The 25889-nt window shown below is 34.9% G+C and overlaps 2 protein-coding genes across 9 annotated transcripts in view; one reads left to right on the forward strand and one right to left on the reverse strand.

Moving 5' to 3' along the window:
- The window catches only part of LOC125666824 (plexin domain-containing protein 2-like), a 71122-nt gene extending 61725 nt beyond the window's left edge, over positions 1–9397 (reverse strand). For all 8 annotated transcript variants that reach the window (XM_056151956.1, XM_056151952.1, XM_056151954.1 and 5 more), the window contains exon 1: positions 9304–9397. In XM_056151956.1, coding sequence (XP_056007931.1) covers positions 9304–9391 — 88 coding nt within the window. In that variant the 5' untranslated portion in view covers positions 9392–9397. The remainder of the gene's footprint in view (positions 1–9303) is intronic.
- LOC125666373 (uncharacterized) overlaps positions 9396–25889 on the forward strand; it is a 79406-nt gene continuing 62912 nt past the window's right edge. The window contains exons 1-10 of the mRNA XM_056151947.1: positions 9396–9546; positions 9731–9779; positions 12468–12552; positions 15024–15153; positions 15454–15632; positions 18642–18790; positions 21175–21293; positions 21629–21725; positions 23171–23269; positions 25025–25143. Of these exons, the coding sequence (XP_056007922.1) occupies positions 12479–12552; positions 15024–15153; positions 15454–15632; positions 18642–18790; positions 21175–21293; positions 21629–21725; positions 23171–23269; positions 25025–25143 (966 nt within the window). The 5' untranslated portion in view covers positions 9396–9546; positions 9731–9779; positions 12468–12478. The remainder of the gene's footprint in view (positions 9547–9730; positions 9780–12467; positions 12553–15023; positions 15154–15453; positions 15633–18641; positions 18791–21174; positions 21294–21628; positions 21726–23170; positions 23270–25024; positions 25144–25889) is intronic.

Below are 25889 nucleotides of genomic sequence, written 5' to 3' on the forward strand. Positions count from 1 at the left end.
TATGGAATACATTATGTTGCTCTCCATGTTACTGATCTGCATTCTGTTGATTCACACAATTTTTAAGTGGATAGGTAACCTAGAAGAATTGGGGGGAGGGGAGGGGGGGGGGGGGGGGGGGGCCAAGCAAATTTTAAAAAACGTAAGACTTTTATGAACTTTTTCACAAACCACGTTCTATTTTTCAGAAAAAGAATCATACATGCAGATTATGACGACTCACTCAAAATGAACAGCATAGATTACATAAACTGCCATGGTGGTCTAGATGATAGAGCGTTCACTCCGCATGCGGAAGACCGGGGTTTCAAATCCCGGCCGCGACAGACATAAGTCGTTAAAACAGTGATGATAGCTCCATCACCAAATGCTCGGCATCATCAGGTGTGAATGTCACAGGTCCTCAGAGATTACCTTATAAACAGATGTCCCATGTCACAGTAGGTGTGGCACGCTAAAGAACCCTCACTGCTCAATGGCCGTAAGCGCCGAGCAAAGGCCTAAATTTGAAGCTCTTCACCGATCTTGGTGACGTCTCCATATGAGTGAAAAATTCTCTATAGAGACGTTAAACAAGATACAATCAATCAATACAACATATATATTAGAACATTTTTTAATTTGAAAAGTTTAATTTAATTAATTCATATCATTCAAAAGTCATAGATCGTCACACAAAACACAATGCATAAGGCTATATATACGTCTTATTTATTGAACTCTTTAGAGTATATACCGCTACGTTTGCGAATTTCAAATTTCAATTTTCAGACATACTCATTCAAATTGTGATTTCTGTTTACATAAAACACCAAACATAATTCATCCAAAACTCATTTCAGTAAAACCAATTTCCAACAACCAGCTAGGTAAATGCAATACTTCTAAAAAGCTTTAATGAATGTTTTTATAAGGAGGAATATACTACACCAGAGAAATTTGATATGGATGAAAAGTGGAGGATTGTGTGTACTACAATACATGTATTTTAAAATTGAAAACTTTCAAATTCACGTGGTAATCATGAAATCTCTCATAATTAAATACACTTTCTAATATATCCTACACTGAAAAGTAAAAATATCAATGACTTTAACATTTTTGAAAATTCAAAGGACCAAATAATAATTATTAACCAGGGAACTGTTTGAAATTAAATTGTGCTTTATGGAAAATATATAGAATATTTTCTTAATGTTCTATTTTTGTTATGTAAAATTATAATGAAAAAGGTACTGTACATATTAATATACAAAGAATTGCAATGTACAGATTGTTTGTGAATTGAACAACGAGGAATAAAATTGCAAGGAATAAAAGAATAAAATTAAAGTAAAAGATAATCTTTATCATTGTATGCTTTAACTTTTTGGTACATAGATAAAAACTGCAAAGTAATAAAACACCATCCATAAAAAAATTTAAAAAACGAGAATCGTGATCTCAAACACGATCTACTCATGCTTTTAATCTAATGACGTTTTAGGACCTGCAGATGGGTAGAAAAGTAGAGAATAGATCTTTTTAAAAAAAATTATAAAAGGCACACACAACTTCCTTATTGTTATTCATTATGTATTTGTGACGTATTTAGCCCTTCATTACATTGTGAGGAATATATCGTGTCACTCGATCCTCCTTATATTCCTGCTGATTTTTACTGTGATCCACACATGCAATTGATGATTTAGTGCCATTGTTCCTGTAATAGCTAGGGCCAACAAAAGTTTCTCAGGGAGGGGATCGAGCTACAACAGTTTTACCCTCAATGTTCAATAAATACATTTCTATTGCAGTATAGTTATTCATTATCACAGTTATATATAGTCCCTGAACGCAATATTACTACAGCAAAACTCTGGACACAAATAAATTTAACTTCATTAAATAATGATGGCACATTTTTCGTATCCTGTGGGAATAAAGGTTTATGTTTGAATAAAGATAACGATTTTAATTCATAAAATAATATAAAACAAGAGCTATATGCAATATGGGATGTATACTCATCCCCTTGGAAGGCAGTCATTGAATAAAAATTTGTATAGCTAGAGTTGTTATATTAATTACATGTATATTTATTGAAAAATGTGGCCTCTGGAACATCTGCAAGCTTAATTTTCCTAATAATTAAGTCATTGTGACTTTGAACTTAAACCTTTTGACTATGGTCAAATTCTTCTCTGGATAACATTAAGCTTATATATTTATGTGAAGTATCAAATCAATCACACAAAACAATGCTCCCTTTAGAGTAACTAAATTAAAATCTCATGCAGTGGTACACTCACTTCACGTACATACACAGGAATTGGTGACCACCCCCTTCATATTAACGACCAGAGGATTATTAGCTCAAAATAACCTTCCTACTAGATCACTTAGCGTTTGCATAGCCCTGAGGACATACACTTAACAGCTGATCATATTAATTAAATTTGCTTTTTTTCTTAGAGCATAAGAATAACGATAGATTGCATATTCCATAAATATTTTAAAATGCATTCAAGAATGCATGCTAATAGTACAAATCTGAAGTCACAGCAGATTCTAAAGCTGTCTGTAAACTCAATGAAACAGTACTACTAAGCCTGAATTACATCAATCGCACCAATTGATATGATCATTCAGGTCAAAGAGGTCATAACCCCCTGCGTGGGCCTCTGATATTATGTAACTGATACATAGATTTGTGGGATACTGTTAATTGTTTACCCACTATTTAAATTGAAATATTAAGTCACAGCTAGCTTCTGATATGTGTACAAGTAAGAGTTCTACGCGATCCTTACAAATATGTCTGCGTGTCATTTGTAAAATTATTATCTCGATTAGAAATTACAAATCATGATGATAATCACTTAAGAAGTACACCCATACTGCTCACAATAACTCTGTGGTGACAGTATTATTTGTAATCCGGCCTTCACATATGTTACATGTACAGGGGTTTCACCCCCTAAACCTCGATTTCAAAACTGGAGCAAGCCAGTGAATTGTGACAGATTTTATTTTCTGAAAGGATTAAATCTTAAAAACATGTTTGGGTTTTATAAGCGCTCAGTTAAAGGTAAATTACAATTATAAACAGTAAACAAAACACATGATTGATCCGAGTTTCTGAAATCTGAATGTTTTGACCACCAGATTCCTTAGATCCATAGGAAACACTATAGCTTGCATGCTTCAATGTTCTGTAAGACTGGTAAAAGTAATCAAATGAGCAGTATATGGCAACAGATTTTGTAACACTCCAATTGATTTGATTTAAAAACAGTTGTTAAGAACAGTAAGATATCTCATAAAGTGTGGGGGGGGTGGGTATAACACTTCAGCAGACTCCATCACATTCATTCTCTTCCACATTCTGAATTTCTGAAACAGATTAACCCTTGCAGAAACCCTGACTGCATGGATTAAGCTGTCAGGATATCCCTGGAGTTTTATATTTTTAAGTTCTCATGTTGCATTTTCTCCCTTCTCAGTTAATACATTTGGTGTCATATTAGACCGGCCTCTGAAATTGACAGGTGAAAATGTCTTCCTGGGGATAAAGATCCAAAAGTCTTAAACCCGTGGTGAAGATTTTAAAAGGAAGAGGAATATAGCAGTCAGGCGAGTTTGATCACTGGTGTCCAGATATCTCAATTTGAAGAACGAAGAATACCTAAAGAAGGGAGGGAGAGGGGAGGGGGGGGGGGGGGGGAGGGATTCCAATCTGGGTCTCGTCTGGTGCATATTCTTCCTTTCAAGTTAAATCAGAATCTATTGTAACCACAAAGAAGACATGTTTGTCACATTAGTACATAATATTACTGAGAGTGGTCATTAGTCTAATTGTCACATATTTTACCTTGACCTTTCAGTTTACAGCTGTGGAAAGGATATATATAGAACAGATCTCTAATTGTGTAATGGCCAAATACAGAGATAGTGAATCCCTGTACTTGGCTCAAAGGGGAGGATACCATATCATATTTGGAATGTATATCGTAAGAAAAAGTTGCATCTTATTGGTTGTTAAAATCACAAAGTTCTGTCTTTATTGTCTAATTTTATAGATCCTCAAATAGGTGACAAGCATATAGGAAATTTCCGGACCACCATACCCACTTAATAGGCATCCTGTCTAAACATCAAAAAAAGGAGAAAACTGAATAGAAGGTGACATACAAAAAAATAGGGAGAAAGGTGAAAAAAAAAATTACATCCTAAAAGCCAACCAAAAAAATGTCTATAATTTACACATACTTCTTGTCAGAGTGAACCGTAACCGTGACCTTTAGGCAATTACTTAGAAGGCCGATCCCAATGCTCATTTTGAAGTCAGTACTAAACATACTTTTTCTTGATGCAGCGTGTATACCCCTCCCCCTATAACTTTCTTCAAATCCTCCTGCCGTCCATAGTATACATACATGGTAAGAAATTTTAAACTTATCCAAGTTATTAAAATTGTGACTCATACACATCTAGACACAGTCAAACAGGAAGGCATTAAATTCAGACAAAGAAAAATACAATCTTTTCATAGCCTTCAATCTTCAGATAATAAATATAATTAAAACAAATAATAAAATGAAGACAGAACCCCAAAAAAGGGGGAAAATCTGAATACACAACTTTATTCATTTATAATATCAGCAACAGTACGAGAACCGAAAAAATACACACCAGTACGAGAACCATAATAATACAACACCAGCTAGAACCGTAATAATACAACACCAGCGAGAAACGTAATAATACAACACCAGCGAGAACCGTAATACAACACCAGTACGAGAACCGAAATAATACAACACCAGTACGAGAACCGTAATAATACAATACCAGTAAACCCAAAATAATACTACACCAGTAGAACCGAAATAATACAATACCAGTAAACTCAAAATAATACTACACCAGTAGAACTGAAATAATACAACACCAGCAGAACCAAAATAATACAACACCAGTATAGAACCGAAATAATACAACACGAGTAGAACAAAAATAATACAACACCAGTAGAACCAGAATAATACAACACCAGTAGAACCAGAATAATACAACATCAGTATGGAACCGAAATAATACAACACCAGTAGAGCAAAAATAATATAACACCAGTATAGAACCGAAATAATACAACACGAGTATAGAACCGAAATAATACAACACGAGTATAGAACTGAATTAATTCAACGCCAGTAGAACCAAAGTAATAGGTACAACACAAGTAGAACCTAAATAATACAAAACCCGTATGACAACCGAAATAATACAACATGAGTAGAACCAAAATAATTCAACACCAGTAGAACTGGAATATTACATTACACCAGTAGAACTGGAATAATTCAACACCAGCAGGATAACTGAAGTAGGAGAAGTCCGAAAACCGAAATAATTCAACACCTGGTCATCATCCAACACAATCTGTAAATTATCCAATGTTTCTCACATAATGAGCTGTTATATAAACTCCCAATATCTGATACATATGGGTGGGTGTGGCCTGTATGTGTTTCATCTTTCTGTACTCTTTGATAAAAACCATTCCCTCTCATTCCTATTCAAAAGTCTTTGAGTTCTTACATGTCTTACAATATATGTGTACATTCCTCTTGACTTTTATCGATATACATTGTGATTTTCTCCTCTCGGAGCCCCCCAGCTGACATATTTCATACAAACTCCTCCAGATTGTTTGTAAACATCACAGATTCTTTGGCTCCCTGGGTGCCCTGATTCTGCAGGCCCCCCTGTCAGTCATCAGTTCTTCTGTAGAAAATGTCTGTCCTCTTCAGTTGTTATGTCCTGACAAGCAGACATGTATTGTATAGCTTGCAAGGAAAATAACAATGTTTCCAGAAAATATAAGCACATCTGGGCAACTGAGAACAGCTAGATCTTGTAAAAGAAAGGGAAAAGTTTGCCAAAATCACATTACAAAGTCCTCAAGTTACACTTATAGGTATTACTGGCATACAAGGCCCTCATATGCTGCATGCCTTTCTTGCATTTAACTGTATGCATCATATACTATGCTAATTGTGTAAATTATCAAATCTAAAGTAAGACACAGGAACAGCGAGGGCCGTAAGATTTAATAATATGCAATGAAATCACAAAATCTCGTGTATCTATTCAGTTTAAAAAAAAAACAAAAAAAAACCAGCAACCCCGAGAAATGAAATACACATGCCCTCAATTGTATGAATATTGCGACAGACAGTTTGAAATTCCTCTATTGTTGTTGTGTAGATTAATCATCCTTATGCACAAAATTATAACAGGGCACCTGACTTTATATTCAAATTAAAACATCAAAGTAAAAAAAGAAAAAGAAACCTTGTAAAATTAAGACTCCTTCACAGAAAAATGTGCAGTTCTCATGAATATATAGAGTTCTCTCATACATCAGAGGTAGAATTCAGTGAAGCACCACTACATCAAATATAAAGCCCTCTCTAATTTGATAGATAGTTCATGCTTGTCCTATGAACCAAGGAACAATTTATAAACAAAATTTCTCTCGCATCAACTGAAGAAGCCTCTGGAGCAAACGAAACCTTGGTATTCTGCAAATAACACACAGATCTTGTGTACACATGATATACATACTATAGACAACACTATGCAATGTTAGATAAACAGTGTCTACCTTTTTTCAACACTTAGTTATATTAAAGCAAGACCAGTTAGTTATAATGACCATTCACTACGAAATCTACAAGATAGTCTTTCTTATCTAGTAGTTGATATGAAATGTACGTAACATTTTCAAATGACGTTCAACCGGAATGTGATTTAGTTAAATTGCATAAGAATAAACATTGTATAATATTTATCATCATGTACATGTATTGATCATATGACTGATTTTTTAAGACCCATTTTAAGTCCGAATATCAGCCCTTCCCCTCCCCAAAAATAACAAATTTTTCCCCAATTTAACATGCACTTTTCCCAATGATAAAAACTGGAGAAAAACGTATTTGTTAAGAATAAGTTCAATGTGAACATGGTGAATAGTTTATGTACGACATGACAAAGACGCATCAAATCTAGATGATATAGAAAGAATAGTCGAAAAATTTAAGAGCTTAAAGAAAAGAAAGTTAAATGTATATATGTAAAATAAAAGAAGAATGACATCAATTTGTGTTTGATTTCTCTTTTAATATGATATATTCAGCAGCATATTTGCAATAATGACTAGGTTTCCCAATTTGATTGAAATGTTGACAAGTTTCCCCAATTCGAAAGCCACAGGACCCTTTGGAAAAATCACTGTATGAATTAATAAATTTACTATTATTTGCTCAAATTGGTGTGAAAGATGCATTATTATCTCTCATCCATTTGATAAATTATCAAGTTCTGCAATCTCATGCATGCTGAGGCTATACATCACACACGGTATAACATAACAACACCTTAATATAACAGAACTGTATTTCTTTGATCTTGAAAGGTATAGGTAATTCATTGTACATGTGGGGAAATTAATACAAAAAGTTTCAAATTTAAAACTTAAATATAGTGATTAATTAGGTATTTCATATGATCAACTATCTGTATACATTTACATTATAGCACAGTATTTTATTTGTTCACTCCTTTTATTGAATATTCAGTAAATTATTGATTATAATATATAAATTTCTCAGTGACCATTTTACAAAGACATTGCAACTTTAAACAAACCATAAACTTCTCCTAGTGGAATCAATATTCCAACTGAGGCTGCATGTTTCTGTGTCTCGATCATTATAATACATAAACAAATTAAAAATATTTAAGTTGTTATTGGTCAATTCAAATTGTGACCATGTTAGAAAATGTGGCGTTTTTTTTTTTGGTTACACATTATGTTTCAAATTAAGACAGAAATCAAATCCGACCCTTTCTATACTAAATATGGCTGACTCAATTTCCTTGGTGTGAAGCTTATTTCTTATACTATTCAACATATATACAGGATATCCTTAATCACCAGTCATGATGCAGTCACACAATAACCAGATATTGATAATTATTCCTATACTTTGTCATCTGAATTTATCTATTTGTCAACATTTAGTACAAATTGTATTCACTTTTAAATGAAAGCCAAATACCTCCATCAGTCTAAGTGATACAGATTTCCAAAAAATCAAAAGAAATGATTCAAAAGGAAGTAAGATAGTTATGACAAATCTAAAATGATTATTTAATACTGAGGGGCTAATATCGAGGAGATTTCAAAAGTCTCGATCTTGTTCCTTGCCAAGTTATACCAGCACATTTAGTGCCCGGTGGACTGGAACAAGGTATAATTACAGCCAACTATTTCTTGCTGTACTTCCTCTGAAATAAATGTTTGCTTTACAATTCATTGAAAAAGCAGGTCAAGACTAAGACACTCTATAGCACGCATTGCCTATTTAAACTGCATTGGTCTAGGATCAGCTGATATGAATTCATGTGACAAGTCTTTAAATTCTAAAACAGGAAGAAGTAATTCCTCAGATGTACGTTTAATAATAACTATTTTTTCAAATGTATTTTCAGTTTTATTATTTCCTTTCTGCATTACACAACTCTATGACTTCACTCAATCTATAATTTCCAATAACATATTAGCTTTCCCCCTTAATATAATCATTTATTTCCCAAAGGGGCCTGGTAAATATATGGCACAAATAGTAGCAGAAATGGATTTTCCTATTACATACCAAGGTATTGATTTTTAGCATTATTTGTAAATAGGCAATAAAGTAAAGTCAACTCAACATAGCATTGATAACATGAATTGTAAAATCACAAGAAAAATCATCAACTGCTCCATAGGGCATAGCTCACAATTTTTATACAATATAGCCATTTACAGGTATGACAACATGATATGGTCTATTCTTTAGATACATGTAAAATATATTACTTTCATAGTTTTATTTGATCATTATTATTTCCTCCTTTTGAAAAAAAAAATGAATTCATTACATTTAAGATTTTTAATTTCCATTAAAATTTTAGGACCGAGAAAATTCAAGTGAAGTCACAATCGTGGCATGACAAGGTTCCTTGCCTTTAAATTATAAAAATAATTAATTAGTGTACGAAAGATGAATATAAAATACTTTCATTCATTAGTGGTCAACAATTTTGACAGAACAGCATCATTTCCGCATCAATAACCATGCATACCTAATCATTACATAAATTTCAGGTGTGAATCGACAGGTAAAAAGGCGTATTTCGCCGAAACAGCAAAACTTCGTTTTAAAAATCAATAAAACACTCAAAAATAAAATAAACAGATGATCTTACCTTTGGAATAAGTTAATTTCACATGTGAACATATAAAAAATGTAACTATCACAACTGATTCGAGGATAACCCACTTAGTTGTAGCCATGTTGTTTGTAATGTTTAGCAAAATCTCGCTATTCTCGGGAATTCCCCCGAGATCTGCCGAATTCAGACGAATGAAACGAGGAATTTAATTGGTCGTTATAAAACAACAAGGCCAGTGTATGGGAAATTTAACTTGGCTTTCGAAGAACAAGTTTTGTGAGTGTATTCTTGTATTCTATCCATTTAAATTCTGTATTATGATTAACCTGGGATGGGTATTATGAAAATAAGTATACCCTGACTAATTTCTTAGAATACGCGCCAGCATATCGCACAAAATCTGTACTAGACTATCTAGAGTCATTATGTTCGCTCATTTCATGTTTGTTTTGATTTTCAGGAAAGAAGAGAAGAATGAAATCAAATTTTCTTACCTACAGTCAAAGATGGTAACCATTTATTATGTTAATTGTTAACTTATAAATGAATCATATGAATTTAACTGGACCATACACTGGGCATACAGTGCTTGCACTTTCTCGGCTGAGATACGGCTTGGCTGAATATTTGGACTGACGCTAAAGTATTATACTGACCGAGCGTAGCTACAATAATGTTGCCCTCTCCAGTGTTCGAAATAGGTTTAAAACTTGATATAGACCACGGTCTATACCAAAAACAAGATAACAGAAGACCTTATTGTATTGGCATAGACCACAACATTGAAAAAAATAACACAAATTTAAAACATTGTTGTATACTTCTAATGTACTTAGAAAGCACATTTTCTTTCCATAACAATATCCTCCTTTCCTCGTAACGTTTTTCAGACAACGACTGACCAGGGTCCTTTGGGATAACTCATTACTTTAAACCTAGAAAATCGGCATAGACAATTTGGTCTACATCATTTACAATATTGGCATAGACCAGTGTCACTTAACATAGACTCGATCTATGGTTAATTTTGAACACTGCCTCTCTGAATTTTTTTTGGGGTGGGGGGGAGGGGTGAATAAAAAATAGGAGACGGCTACATTATTGCAGCTAGACCGAGCATAAAGTGTAATGTGGTCATTTGATTAGGGGAGTATAATTAATCAGTTTAACATCTAGTTATACATTGGTTGCAGAACTGTAGCTCTCTGAAAAATATTGTGATGGAACAGAGAGCTACAGATCCACCCCTTTTAAAAACCTTTGATTTACAGCACACAAAAATCTGCACACAGTAGAGGCCTGATATCGTTGTATTCTTGTGTTGCTGTCTCATAAATTTCATATCAAAAAATTCCTAACATATTTTCTTTTTATACTTGTGTCCAAACATACCTTCAAATATTCATTAAAGCCCCATACCACCTGAAAACTCACAGCTTCAAAGGATTTCGTTTGTTGACGTAGCTATGTGGACCGAATGTCTACAGGATTGAAAAGTTTATTTCGCACACTGAAATATGCTTGGATTTACAAGTTATTTCCACAAAATACTTTTAAATTAACATGCATGCATCTTTCACAAGGAAATCAACACTCACTTGCTGCTTATCCAATTTCACGTTCCTCGACCTGCAAAAGAACAGTAAATGTCAATGAACGACACATATACGATTTTATTTCTTCGATTTATTTAACTGCTTTATCGAAGGCTTCTAAAACTGAATGTGGGCTCAGGAGGCAGATCATTGCAATCAGGGATTTATCTAGGTTGTTTTTACTACTGGTAAACGGTACCTTTCCCCTTTGGCAACAAATGGATATTTCCCCTTCCACAGATAAAAAATCGCCTTCATTTGTAGAAATTTACAAAATTGTGTGAGAATTTTCAAGAAAATCTTTTTGATACATTCTAAGTCATATTCTATAATTATCAGACTTACAATATAGATTAAAATGAGTAATCAATCAATTCATATTCCATGGATGTCCCCCACCACATCCCCTGGAAGCTCATGACTGCATTATCTCAAAAATTCCCCTTAAATATGAAATGGGTAGTAACATCAAAATACTGGATAAAACCCTGGCAATTTCAGTAGCCCACATTAAAAATTCTTGAGCTCCTATACAACCCTTTATATTACAGTATGATATTCTGGTGATTTTACTCAGTACTAACTAGGGTAGGCACAGCGGAGTATATTAAATCCTCTCTGTTAGATCTTCTGGCTCATTATCTACATTTCAGTGTGACTGTCAGTATTTTGGCATCAATTCTACCTATGTGTTTTTGTTCACAGTGTCAGAGTTTTTGAAAACTTCCAGTTTAAAGGTTTTGTCTGCCAAAATTCCTTTCTCGTCTGGATTTCTTGAAAGAAGCTAATTAAGTCAAAACTTGGACTTAAGTCTGAGATTTTACGAAGATTTTGACTGCTCAAGTGAAAGAAATTTTAATTTTGAGATTTTTTCGAGAAATTCCAGTCTGAGTGGCACCATGAAGTGACAGAATATGTCAGTATTCAGACAAATTCATTCCAATGTCTAGCAACTAGAGCTGAAACGATGCACCAACTTCACGATACAATACATATTGCAATACTTATCCCACAATTCATTACTTTCAATACGATACAATTTACAGAAGAAACCAATAATAACATTGAAGAAAATTTCAATTACCAAGATTCAAAGTCATAATGAAAAAGAACAGTATCAATTTTTCAGTGAATCGTTTCAGCCCTACTAGCAACCATAAAATTGCACTCTTGTTTCACTGCTAAAGGCGCTGAAAAATGAGCCCTGCTAAAATAAGTACTGGTACAGAATTGCACTGTTGCATTGACACACCCCCCCCCCCCTTCTAAAAAGAAAGGTGTCCCAACACTCCCAGAGTGCCAACACCTGTGGGGTGAAGTTCTGAGGTCAATCTCTTTAGCAAGCCCAAAAATACATGGGTCTCAATGTAGGGATTGAATGTATCAAGGACAGTGTTTGCCTTTGCCAAGGATTGAACTTGGATCTCTGGCACAACCGTCTAGTGCTCCGCTGATCAAACTTATTCAAAGCTTTAACCCATAAACCAGAGCTAGTTGGAGGGCCATGTTTCTAACACTACCACGTTTCAATTATGTTTTTAACAGAAATTTCTTTCTTCCTCGGTGAAATGGAATTTTGAACATGAAATGTGTTTTTCGTAGATTCAACAGTGATGAAGAGGACATCTACGAGAACTGACCATATGCCAGGAAGGCAAACGAAGAATATAGTTGGCAATGTTCCAAGGTGATACTTGCAAGCAATGAAATAACTTGATATGATTAGAATTTCATTTATTATATACCCATCAATGTTTCGTTTTTTGATACTGTGGATTTCACAGAGTGTGATCTGGTTTTCCGGATCACCACACTGTGGTTTTCTGATTCCGTATCGGTATCCTCTGAAACTGATGACGTCACAATGCAACAACGCAGTGTTTTTTGTGGAAATTATAGACCGCGTCACAAACAAAACTGTGTACACAAAATATAATTTCAAGTGTATGTCTGTATTTTTGATAATTTAGATTACATTTAGTATCTTATAAATGTGGATTTAAAATGCATAAGAGGGTATATAGTAAATTTATCATTACTACAGTAACTTGATCCGAAGAGTTGGATCACGTCTCATTGACAGGCGCGGATCATCAGATCAAACTCGACGTTTTGCTCTGATGATCTGCGCTTGTCAACTCGACGTGATCCAACTCTTCGGATCAAGTTACTGTAGTAATGAGGTATTTAATTACTCCCTGAATTAGAACTGGGTATCGTTTGGAAAAGATATGATATGTATTGCAATACAGAGCAACAATATGCGACAGGTATTGATGATACACTATTGTTAACATTTATGCTTAATTTTGAGGATCAAAATGATTAAATAACAAAAATAAAGCTTCGCCTTTTGCTTTATTGGCATTTTATATTGTTAGTCTGAATTAATCTTTGTGTTTGTTATTTGTATGCTTTTATCAATATTGTTACCATATTTTTCCTTCACAAAAACAATCTTCACGAAAAACTTTGTAAAGCACAGGCCCTTTGGGCCTCCCAGTATAATAATTGTGCAAGCCTGAACAATATTTTACAGGCCCAAAATGTTTTTTTCTAATTTGACCACATGTCATTTGCAAGGTGCTGCATGCTGATTCTACACTATAGATACATGTATGTTCTACTGTAGGAAAATACAGGTCAAGATGATCATAATTAGAGAACAACTGACATTAAAAGGATTATCTTATTTTTCAACATATTAATCTCGCAGATACATCAGCAGCTCATGTTCAACTTTGTTTTGTAAACACCGCATACAAAACATTTTGTTTTCTCCAGAATCAAATGTTAGCCAAGGCCTACCCTCGGTCCAATGGGGCATGAATTTTTGCTCTTTTCTCCTCGTACGACAGTTGTTTTTTTTTATCGGATGGTTGTGATTTAGTCTGAGTCAATCTCACGCTTTATTTGTAATACATGTATATACAGAACATATAAGAAAACATTTACAGGCCCGTCGGACTCCTGGGTTTAATATTTTAAGAAGCCCGATTCCGATTTTACTGGCATCGGGCCACTGGTTAACGTCGAAGACTGCAAAAACAAGGCCATCCACTATATTTGGCATTAGACAAGCCCTAGGTTGCTGATGCTTTATTTCCTATTGTACTGAAAATCCGCTCTGTGTCCCGAGTCTGAGGCAGCAGAGGAAATTTAAAAAAAAAATAATCAGGATGAATATTCACAAATGAATTATAAATTCATATATTTCTTCAGATTTATTCATACAAAAATTGCAACTGCAGATTGCTTTCAACTTTGATCACTGTGTTCACCATTGATTGATCTTAAAAGATTTTTCGCCATCTTTCTGACAGTTAGCTTTATGGTGTCGTCGCAGATGCGTTGCTAAATTAGTTGTACCACCAGGGCTGCAGGCTTCTGTTTTACAAATGTTACGCTCTGGTTTTTCCAATCTGATTTTTAAAAATTCAGGCCATGGCACACTTTCGACATGTTTGTATTGGTATGCAGTCACAGAGCAAATGATGTTTAGATAGTTCATTCATATATTTCCAATTTATTTTTTTAAATTATTCTTGAAATTTCACTGTTAGATATGTTAATAACTCTTATTATATTAAACGATACAGAGCTCTCTGTATCGATTATCGTATTCCTCAAAAATACCAATTTTAATTGATATATTGATCCAGTCGTACCCTGAATACTTATCACTAATACTTAGTTTGTGTATCAATCAAATTCGGGTGACGAAACTGGGTATGAAAAACTTTCTGAATACATTCGCTCATGCATTGATCGGTATTGCCCCACTCCTGCTTGTAAACAAATTGTTTCCCGCCATACTGTGTACAAGAGTTCTCTAAAGGTAAGTAACCCAGACACATCTCGAAACTTGCGTATTCCAAATTTTCCCACTACTAGCTCAAGATACATAGGTCCAATGGACATGTTTTTAGTTTACTTGACTATTTGACATGTAAGTTATTGTATATTATGTTCAGTAAAAATCCAAATGACATTTGTGTGATTTCCTTTATCAAATGATAATTTCTCTAAATTTTGAATTCCCTACGTTCGGTATATCATTACTTTGAAATCCCCAGTTTTAGTTTCATTCAGTGGCAACGGGAGTTGAGATTTCCCTGTATTAAGTCAATGTAAATTAAAGACGATTTTCATTTCCAGTAAAATTCCGCAGTGCATTCAAGAAGAGAAGAAGAAAACAAAGGCCATACCTGACTTTAATAAGCTTCATCAGAAATGGCAAAGACAGCTGGAAATCGGCAAAATTTGTAGAAAGAAACCTCAAACTGTGGTAAGTTTTTTACTGATAAGGAAATGTTTTATACCCCGAATATCGGATAATGTGTTGTTTAAAGCTTGGCTGTCTGTTTGTGTACATTTTTGAATTATGGTCATGATTTTTTAAATATACAAGGTAGAGATTTTACATTTGGTGATATGGAAGGTCATACTGTTAGTTGAAGGTCATCTGTGAAACGGAAGATTATAATTGCCATCATGCCCCTTAACCATTACCCAATGCATGGCTTCACGTCCCACAAACTTCGTTTCAAATAAGGAAGAAAAGAATTTTTGTTTTGCATCTTTGTAGCCGACTGAATTTAATTTGAGCAAAAGCAGCAAATTGGATATATTGAAGAATACCAGAAAGGAGCTGTTCTCAGATGAAGATTTCCAGGCAGATCATAAGTCATTGGACAACATACTGCATGGACTGCCGAGACGAGTGGTCACTTCACGGCGAGCCACCACAGCAACCGGAAAGGACATGTAGGTGTTTTATAAGATATAAGACCGGTCAGAGAAATTAAGTAGGAATAAGCGTGAAATAATACTAAGGGCTGTTCCAGAAATGATCAAATGGGGGGGTCGGGCGACAAATGATATTTTTTTGTGTGGGTGGTCGTAATTTTTCATATTTTAATTGGTCCGTGGTGGGATTGTTAATAAAATATTTATTATGGGTAGTGGGTAGTTTCTATTGTTTTATTTTGTGCTACGTGGGTGTTGAGTTTTCAGAATATTTTTATTGTCGCTCTTGTCGTGTTGGTTACAAAACGTCGGAGGGAAAATTGAAAACGTGCTTTCGAAATGCTGCTTTTGAAATTGAAAGTAACATAGAACTATTCGAGTTGTCGCTCTTTGCAGCGCATAACTTTCCATTACGGCACTCTTCAAATTAGAGGCACGTTTAATAGGGTCCCTTTGGACGTGATGGCGGCGAACTCTGTTCTGTAGATTATTACAGTTTACAGTGCATCGATTTTGGGAATATTTTGAAACCAATAGGTATTCCGTTTTCTAATAAAAATAGGCAAACCTTAGTTGATTTATACGAGGGTACCGATGCGTTATATTTATCAGTCGATGTGATGGTGATATAGAGGCCTCCGGGCGCGGGCTCCATTAGAAGACGAACGATTCGTGGAAAAACATATCCATACCCATTTCATGATAATAGCATCGTTTGGACTCCCAATCTTTCCAACATTCCCGCCAAAGATGCCTTTGATTGTTGATGTGACATCGTTTCTTCAGAACTACCGTGATACAATGTCGCACAGGCATTACCGCATCATTGACTAGAATGTTTGTCCCGAAAACCTCGCGAGATTTGTACCGTTTTCATTTTTAAAAATATTTTTGTGGTGGGTCTGGTTAGTTTTTTTTTTTTTATTAGATGGGTCATTGTAAAATGAGTTTATTAATTTGATGGGTCATGGGGTAATTTTTTATTTTTTTTTTATGGGTGCTTGGTATATACAAAAGGTGCCTCCCGACCCCCCCATGTATTTATTTCTGGAATAGCCCTAAGGTAATAAAACGGAAGCCATAAAAAGTTAATTATCTGGTTCTTGGACAACTTTTTGCAACAATTGATGAGGGAGGTTTTTTTTTTTTTCTTTCTTTTTTTATTGTGATTTGGAATGATAGTGGAGGCTTCTTTTTTTTTTTGTAACACGATTTTAATACAAAAACCTTACACCGTAAAGATGATATCCTCGGTGCTTCAGTGATGTCCTCTGGCCTGACACACGTCTTGTGACTAGCTTCCACAAGAGTAATGATAAAGATTCAAAAGCTGCCATTCATTACTGCTGAGTAGAGTTCTGACATGGTACGTGCATCCGAAAACCCGACTATGACATTCCACGGAAGAACAACTGTAGAACCTGCCCGTATTTGTAACGACACTAGAAAAACCTTTGTCACCATCTTTGCTTGTTCCTTCTTGATTTGACAGGTCAATAGTTTTGACCGTTTTATGGAACTAAATTTTGAGATGAATGCACTGTTTCAAAACAGCTGTAATCTACCTCATTGGGGCTTTTTGAATTGTAGATAAGTAAATAAATTAATTGGATAATAAAACGGCTATTTTATATATATGTTGGGAAACGGTTAAAACTATTGTCCCTCGGTAGTGTGGAAGACCATTGGCAATAAATAGTTCATGGGGTATTCCACACCTGCTCAGGGCAATAGGTTTGACTGTTACCCAGAGATACGTGAAATAACTGCATGATATTATACAAACAATAGAATACATTATTTTTAATTTTCATTAGTTTTTATTGTTGAGGAAGGCCACAAAATTAATTGTTTTCCTATATAAAAGAAATACAGTTTAGAACCAAAATTTTTACTGTTAAACCAACTCTCCACTCCTGGTGTATTGACCGGTCAGCAGTTTTACAAACTGTTGTCCGGGCAATAATCTGTCTAATTTCTATTGGCTGTGCAAGGGGGCTACAATAGCAGATCAAAGTTTTGTATGGGAATATACAGGAAATTAATCAAATCAAATTATTTTGAAGATAAGGTAGGCCCATACTAAATCATATCAAAATGCAAACGTTTCTAAGTTCTGTGGATTGAAGTTGTTGGTTTTTTATGCCCCTGTGTTTGGAAGCATATTGATTTTGTATTGTCTGTCTGAAACTTGAACTTTGTTCATAACTTTTGAATGGTGAGTATTAGGTCTCTCGTATTTCATGTACATTCCTTATGACAAGACCTCTCTTTTGGTACCAGTGTTTTTGATCATGTAACCTTGACCTTGGATTTTTACCTGCTTTTAAGAAAATATCTCCTGAACTGTTAAGGTATGGATTTCATATTTTGTTCATAGATTCCTTATGGCAAGACCTTATATTTCATACCATGATTTGTAACCTTGTATCATGGTTTATGACCTTTTGGGGTTGGGTTGCTAGGACCACTGTTTGGTGTCAAAAAAATTTATGGGAATAAAGATTGCAAAAATATCCTCTAAAAATCACAACAGCTGAGCAATGGTAGGGACAAATGTTCAAATTCATATTGTTATTAAAAAGACGGCATAACAGTAAATGCATCACACACGATTCATCTCTAACAGAACACCTCTTTCGCTAACAGACAATATATCCAATGTCACACACCGTGTATTTTGGCGACAAGTCAAATTTAAGATGAATGAATTTCTTCAGATGTACAAAGGACACCGCCGCCGGGCATTGTAGATAACGAGTGCCTCTCTGCTGTAAAATACAAAATACGAAAACCTGAAGGTGAGCGATGTGGCCCATGGGTGTCTTGTAAACTTTGTTGATGAAGATTGACTGAAAGGTAGCTGTCCACAAACTCACAGTGGGGATGTACATGTACTCTTTTACAAAGCCACAAGATCAGCTGACTAGAATATGATACTATGTTGTCAGGACCATATGGGTAATTTTTGTATGATATTCATTCGTTTTTATGTAATTTATTCATTAATTTTTATTTTCGTGGAAGGAAGAGGAGCCAGAGCTGTAACAGTCATGGACATAGACGGATTCTTGGAGAGCTTCCTTGTGACCCAGATCAGACGGCAAAAGCCAACAGACGCAGAAGTCGAAGTGCCAATGCTGATGTCCCCCTTAAGCTGCTCACGAAGAGTGCTGGTAGGCTATAACTCTGATGTTCAGGATTAAGCTGAGTGTTTATACCGTATTTTGCCGAATATAATACGCACTTTTTTTAGAGAATATTTTTGTGCCCGAAAGGGGTGCGTATTATATACCACAATAGGTTTTTGACCTTTTTTTCCAGATGAAATTCGACGATTAAGTAGTGTAATATTTCACTCAAAGACCAAGGCTTCGGATACTGTACGTCTTTTCACGTTCACCTATTTATTAAGTAGAAAATTCGACCTCAAGAAAATACTACAGAAACGTAAAATTACAGAAAATGTGATATATATACTTACAATATCTAGATAATTCAATTATCATGAAACAAACAGCCAATCAAATTGCATTGGATCTGACTATTCATTACATCGCATGCCGCCATTATTGAAAGCATGTGTACACAATAATGCCTTGACACATGCTAAAATTGTTGGAAAATAATTTTGTCACTTGCTAAAAGTTTGTTTACTGTAAGTTTTATGAATAGGCCTAATTTTTAATGAAATATTTATTTGAATCTTTGAAATAACTATTCTTGCGTAAAAGCGTGTGTTTTACGAAGCCATTGTTGTGTACACTGCTTTTGTTAGATACCCCCTCCGGGTAAAGAAATACCTACAAATTTTTTTTCCACACATTTTAATAGTCATCGTAGTTAACGAGGAGTTGATAATTTGCATCTTTGTACCTACCATGGTGTGTTGATTACAGTAAAATAAGCGATAGTTTAATTGTTTAATTTTATTTTTATAACATCGGCTATTTGATTGATTTTAAGTTTCAACAAAGGAAATATCGAGTCAGTTAAGACTTTAATGCTACAAAATCTCGTGCTTTGCTGAAATGAACAGGCTTGTCCGGGTTGATATTTCCCTGAAGATTCTCATTGAAGATTACCGCGATGTAGACCTCATCTCAAAAAGTTTGCAAATTATTGTGCGTTGTTTAGAATTCATTATTTCTGCAAATATATTAAGTGAAAATTAACACCAAGTATAAAATAAAGATTACCGCTTAGTCAAAATTTTTGCTGCGTATTATACACCCGAAGTGCGTTTTTTCACCAACTTTTAGGCTCAAAGTGGGGGGTGCGTATTAAACACCACTGCGTATTATATTCGGCAAAATACGGTAATTCATTAACAAAATAAAGATCAGTTTTAACACACCACATACTCCAAGCTGTCTATCTCACAATAAGGATAAGTTTTAACACACTGCATACTCCAAGCTGTCCATCTCAAAAATAAGGATCAGTTTTAACATTCCATATATATATATTCTCCAAGCTAAAAGATCATGTCCATCTCAAAATAAGGATAAGTTTTAATATACCACATATTACAAGCTCACAGGAAGGCCACGAAGTTAATGAAGAATTCCAAATTTCTTAGACAGATTTGAAGCATAAATGCCTGTCTCTCAAGCTGGCATTGTGTGTACTCCCACAGGTATCAGTTGTAACTTTGGTGCTAAATGTTTTCCAGAGCAAATCATATGTATAATTTCAACAACAACAAAAAGAAGAAGTATATGCTCTTTTTTTTTTAAACCCTTAACTCCTTGTCAGATCATCACTCTTTTACAGAAGCAACCTTGTTTATCGATAAAATGACCTCCAAGTTTTGTAGTATGATGACAATATACTCTGATTTTGAATAGTTTTGTAGTATGATGACCATATATTCTGATTTTGAATTCAGATTCGGATTCAAGAAGTGAATGTAGTCTATTGTGATAACTCATACAAAAATGGTGCCGATCCTGGTTTACTTTGAAGGGTAGCCATGATGCAAAACCAAGGCTATTTTGACCTCTTCAACATGCATTTAAATTGATTTTAATACACAAGTAAATTCGATATATATAGTATATGGTCTTTATTAAAACATTAAACATTGTTTGTTACGGTCATTATACTACAAAACTTGGAGGTTGTTTTATCAATAAATAAGTTTACTTTGGAGAAAATTACAGTGACTAACATTAAGAATACTCCACTGGACACTTGATAATTATCATAAAATGATGCAAATGAATAATCAATCGTTTGAAATCGTGATTACAAAATTATTATCGATAACCTCTGGCGTGACCCTCTATGGGATGTCGTTAAATGTTTGTGTAGTGAGTATGTGAGTGGATCCAACATTTAATTTTAATTAGATTGCACAGTGACATGTGTATTGTGACAACACCTTTCTTTCAGTACCAAAATTTTTGACATGCTTCTGAAACATTTCTTGTTTATCAATTATTTTTCTTTCTCCCATATTGTAATTTTTGCCAACTCGGTGAAAATAAGGAGACTACAAAATTTTACAGTTTCTTTAATCTTGATATAATGACGATGATCGTGACATTATTTCCAGAGATGAAATTTGAGCCTGACCCACAAGCCTTACGGAGTATCATCAACAGCGAGGGAATGACCCCGTTACGCGTGGCAGCCCCCAAGCGGCAGACAACCACTGGAGCTATTATCAGACAAGTAAATACGGTTGTTCAGTAGAGTCCCGGTTGTGAATATTGGGGACGTCAGATACGTCTGATGCCCAGTATTTACGAACAGGGACAGTACTGTAGCTAATTTTATAGAGCGGTGAGGCTTGTATGGAAAAAAAAAACTGTGAAGATAAGTTATCATCGTAAGAATACATAGCATATGTTTCAATGATTTGCCTTGAAATTTTAATCCTTTGTAAAAAGAATAAAATGAAATAAATGTGATAAATGCATTCATGATAGAAGCAAAACTTGCACAAAAATTATTAAGACTCAATAGGACTTATGAAACATAATATACATGTGTACAAATATTTTCAGGAAAGACCTTCAATTTATGATGCCATGACCAGTTCTCGACACAGGGATTCTAAATTTGCTGCAGTACGCATGGCAAAAACGAAAAATCCTAATAAGCGTAAGTGAAGAAAAAAGTAAAAAATTTCATTATTAAATGTTCAGACAAAGTTGCAGAGTATCAAGAGTATTACCAGTATTGTTTCATAAGGGGTCTTCAGCACAGGTGATGGTCAATCTAAAGAAAAGTAATTATGTTGAGTTAGTGTTGAATGTATTTTGGGCATCATGGAAAGTGTAAAATTTAGAATTAAAATCATCACTGCTCTCAAAGAAATTGTACTGAATCTAACTGCTGGATACTGACTATTCAAGAAAATATCCTCAACTTAATGTTTTGGAATTTTTAGATAAAAGTTTAGTGTTTTCCAAAGTTTAGTGTTTTGCAAAGGGAATTAACTCTGTAAATCCACATTAATACATGAACTTGCATTGTTTGTCTGTCAGCAGGGTTCTACTCTAGTCCTTTGAAAATAGTAAAAATAACATCAAATTACTTAACTGTAAACCCTGATGAAGTGGTAAAAATTACAGCATGTACGAATAGATTGTTTATCAAGTTCACTTTTAAAACAAAACAAACGTTTTAATACACTGGTTACCTGCTAGCTTGAACTCCTAGTGCACTATTAACATTGAAGCATAGCAATAAGGGAAGGTCACTATTTTGGGCATCAAAGAACATGCCCAAAAAAAAATTTATGTGGAAAATTCTGGAAGTGCACAAAATATTTTGGGGAGGGGATCATAGGCACCTCCGACCCTTTGAGACCTATAACATCAGCTCTGGTCTGCAGCCTGCTGAGTAGTAAATTTCTGGCTGGACTTGTGATTTAGATTCACTAGGTGTCAACAGTGTTTATCTATCAACATTTTTATACCCCCCGCAACAAGTTGTGGGGGGGGGGGGGGGGGGGGGGGGTTATACTGGAATCGGGTTGTCCGTCTGTAGACGCAATGGTTTCCGGGCTCTAAAGCATTATCCTTTCCACCTACCGTCACCATATCATATATATGGACTACCCATGGGATGAAGATGTTCCCTATCGATTTTGGGGTCCAAAGGTCAAGCGCACTGGACATCAAAGTAGCAATATGGTTTCCATTTAAATTCTTTCATCGCATGGAGATGCTGTGTTCCTAGATACCTTTTGGATCATAATACTGAAGTTTTACCTATTACCAACACCCTTTGGGAGATTGGGGAAAACGGGGGGTATTCTTAGTGAGCATTGCTCACAGTACCTCTTGTTACAGTTGGTGTCTAATCTTTATATCTTCTCTCCGTTAGGGGATGTGATTATTGGAATTTGGTGTGTGCAATACATGTCACATTTGTTCCAAGTTTCAAGGCATTTCCTTTTCTACAGTATTCCAGAATTTGATGTGTTGCTAAACTGAAATTTAACTATAGAAAGTTCTTTATAAAGAGAGCGTAATATCACTCACATTGCTTTACAAAAAAATCATTTTGTTAAGGAAAGTGTTGATTTGTATACACTTCAGGTCCCATCGGCAGCCCTGTACAAAGAGCATCGCAGCCCAAGAGAGACCCTCCCAGGGAGAGATCGAAAAAGCCTGTGGAAGAACAGTCGGTGTCATTGGGTCAGTGTAAAATCAATTACTTTTTTTGTCATTTCAAAATGTGAAACGTTTCCTTGAGTAAAAACATGAAGAGTGCACACAGTCAATTATATCAAGAAAATATAGCTGTGTTTTGATTTTTCACCATCTTGTACCTCTTACTGTCATGTGATCAAGCTTTTGTCTTTCAAACTTGTTGCTATCAGAGAAGAGCTAATCCTGACGTTGTACAGACCAAAATGTTGTGTACACCCTACACATATCTTGATACCAAACTTTGAATTCTATCTTAAAAATTATCTGTATTCCGGATGTTGTCTAATCCCAAGAATCTTTGTGGTACCAAGCATATCTGGATTAGACAAGTTTCGCTGTATATAGGTAGAAAAAGTGAGTGTTTTAAATAGTTTAACGGCTAGTTGTGAATATACATGTAGGCAGGGAAAAGTGAGAGTTTAAAATAGTTTAATGGCTGGTTGTATATATTATATAGAGATAGGGAAAAGTGAGAGTTTTAAATAGTTTAATGAGTGGTTGTGAATATAGATAGAAAAAAGTGAGTTTAAAATAGTTTAATGGCTGGTTGTGAATATAGATAGGGAAAAGTGAGAGTTTAAAATAGTTTAATGGCTGGTTGTGAATATAGATAGGGAAAAGTGAGAGTTTAAAATAGTTTAATGGCTGGTTGTGAATATAGATAGGGAAAAGTGAGAGTTTAAAATAGTTTAATGGCTGGTTGTGAATATAGATAGGGAAAAGTGAGAGTTTAAAATAGTTTAATGGCTGGTTGTGAATATAGATAGGGAAAAGTGAGAGTTTAAAATAGTTTAATGGCTGGTTGTGAATATAGATAGGGAAAAGTGAGAGTTTAAAATAGTGTATATACAATGTAGGTAGAGGAAAGTGAGATTTTAATAGTTTAATGGCTGGTAGTGCAAAGGCAACGATTTTATTGATTTGAACATATTTGATTGCGCACAGTGATTTTTGTATAACCAATTTAGATCTAAACATCGACCCCTTCCTCTCTCTACTGATTTTTTGCCCAATTTAAATTGCGTTGTTTTTTTCTTCAATAAATTGTATAAAGTTTGCATGGGGCCTCTTGTTTATAATGCGCTTGGTAGATTATAAAGCAACTGCCACAAGTATAACATAGATAAGAACATAGATAAGAACTTTTCCCTGCCTATAGGGTGTCCAGGTAGCGCTCTCGCTTCTCACCGCTGCGACCCGAGTTTGATCCCCATGATCGGCAGTGGTTGTATGTGAGAGGGTATGGCGGTCACCCGCTGGGACACATGGGTTTCCTCTGGGTACTCCGGTTTCCTCCCACATAAATGACCCCCTAGCGCAAACATCCGTGCATCAAAGGACCCCATTGGAAATAAGCTTCCAAGCTTTCATGGGTTATCCTTGGTATTTATGTATGTATGTTTGTATGTATGTATATACCAAATAAACATTTATTTTAGCTTCATTCCTTAAATATGTCCAATTTTAAGGAGATGATCTGTTTTGTGGTGCTTATATCCATTCCACATCCATGTCAAAATGTCCTCAGATAATTCGATTATTACAAAAAGGTTGTTATTTCCAGTTATTTTGATGTATTTTACTCTTTCTGGAACAACTTATCCTTGATAAATCTTCTCTTGACATGGTCTGCAGTTTTTAACAACTTGCTTTCTTTAGTACAACTTACCTATCGTTAATATTACCTTAATAAAGTCTTTAGTTTGTCAAAGTTTTGAAAGTTTATGTATGCTTTTGTAGCAGAGGAGTTTGAGGTAGACCCTCAGTCCTTAAGGAACATCATCAACAACGAGAGTATGACACCAGTGAGAGTTACTGCCCCTGTCAGGAGCACTCTTGGAGGACCCGTTATGAGAAGGGTAATAGATTTTATTTGTTATGTGAGTACTTCATTTGGCAAATTGCTACTGGTGCCAATACAGGAACAAATCAGTTCTCCACTCTGTAGGGTCGAAATCAAATTTTTAGCTCACCTGAACTGCAAGCTCAAGTGAGTTTTTCTGATCGTCTGTTGTCTGTCTGCCTGTAAACTTTTTAGCTCACCTGAGCCAAAGGCTCAAGTGAGCTTTATTGATCAAAATTTGTCCGTTGTCTGTCGGCGGTGTAAATTTTCACATTTTCATCTTATTCTCCAGAACCACGGGGCCAATTTCAACCAAAATTGGCACAGAGCATCCTTGAGTGAAGGTCTGTCATATTTATTCAAATGAAGGGCCAAAGGGAGATAATCACAAAATCGCAAAAATAGGGTGGGTCATTTAAAAATCTTCTTCTCAAGAACCACTAGGCCAGAGGAGCTGAAATTTACATGAAAGCTTCCTGACATAGTGCAGATTGAAGTTTGTTAAAATCATGACTCTTGGGGGTAGGATGGGGTTACAATAGGGGATCAAAGTTTTATATAGTAATATATAGGGAAAATCTTTTAAAATCTTCTCACCTGACTTAGTGCAGATTCAAGTTTGTAAAACTTATGGCCCCCCAGGGTAGGATGAGGCCACAATAAGGGATAAAAGTTTTACATACTAATATATAGGGGGAATCATTAACAATCTTCTTTTGAAGAATCACTGGGCCAAATTAGTTTACATTTACATGAAAGCTT

Source organism: Ostrea edulis, chromosome 10 (genome assembly GCF_947568905.1).
Source record: "Ostrea edulis chromosome 10, xbOstEdul1.1, whole genome shotgun sequence".
Taxonomy (NCBI): domain Eukaryota; kingdom Metazoa; phylum Mollusca; class Bivalvia; order Ostreida; family Ostreidae; genus Ostrea; species Ostrea edulis.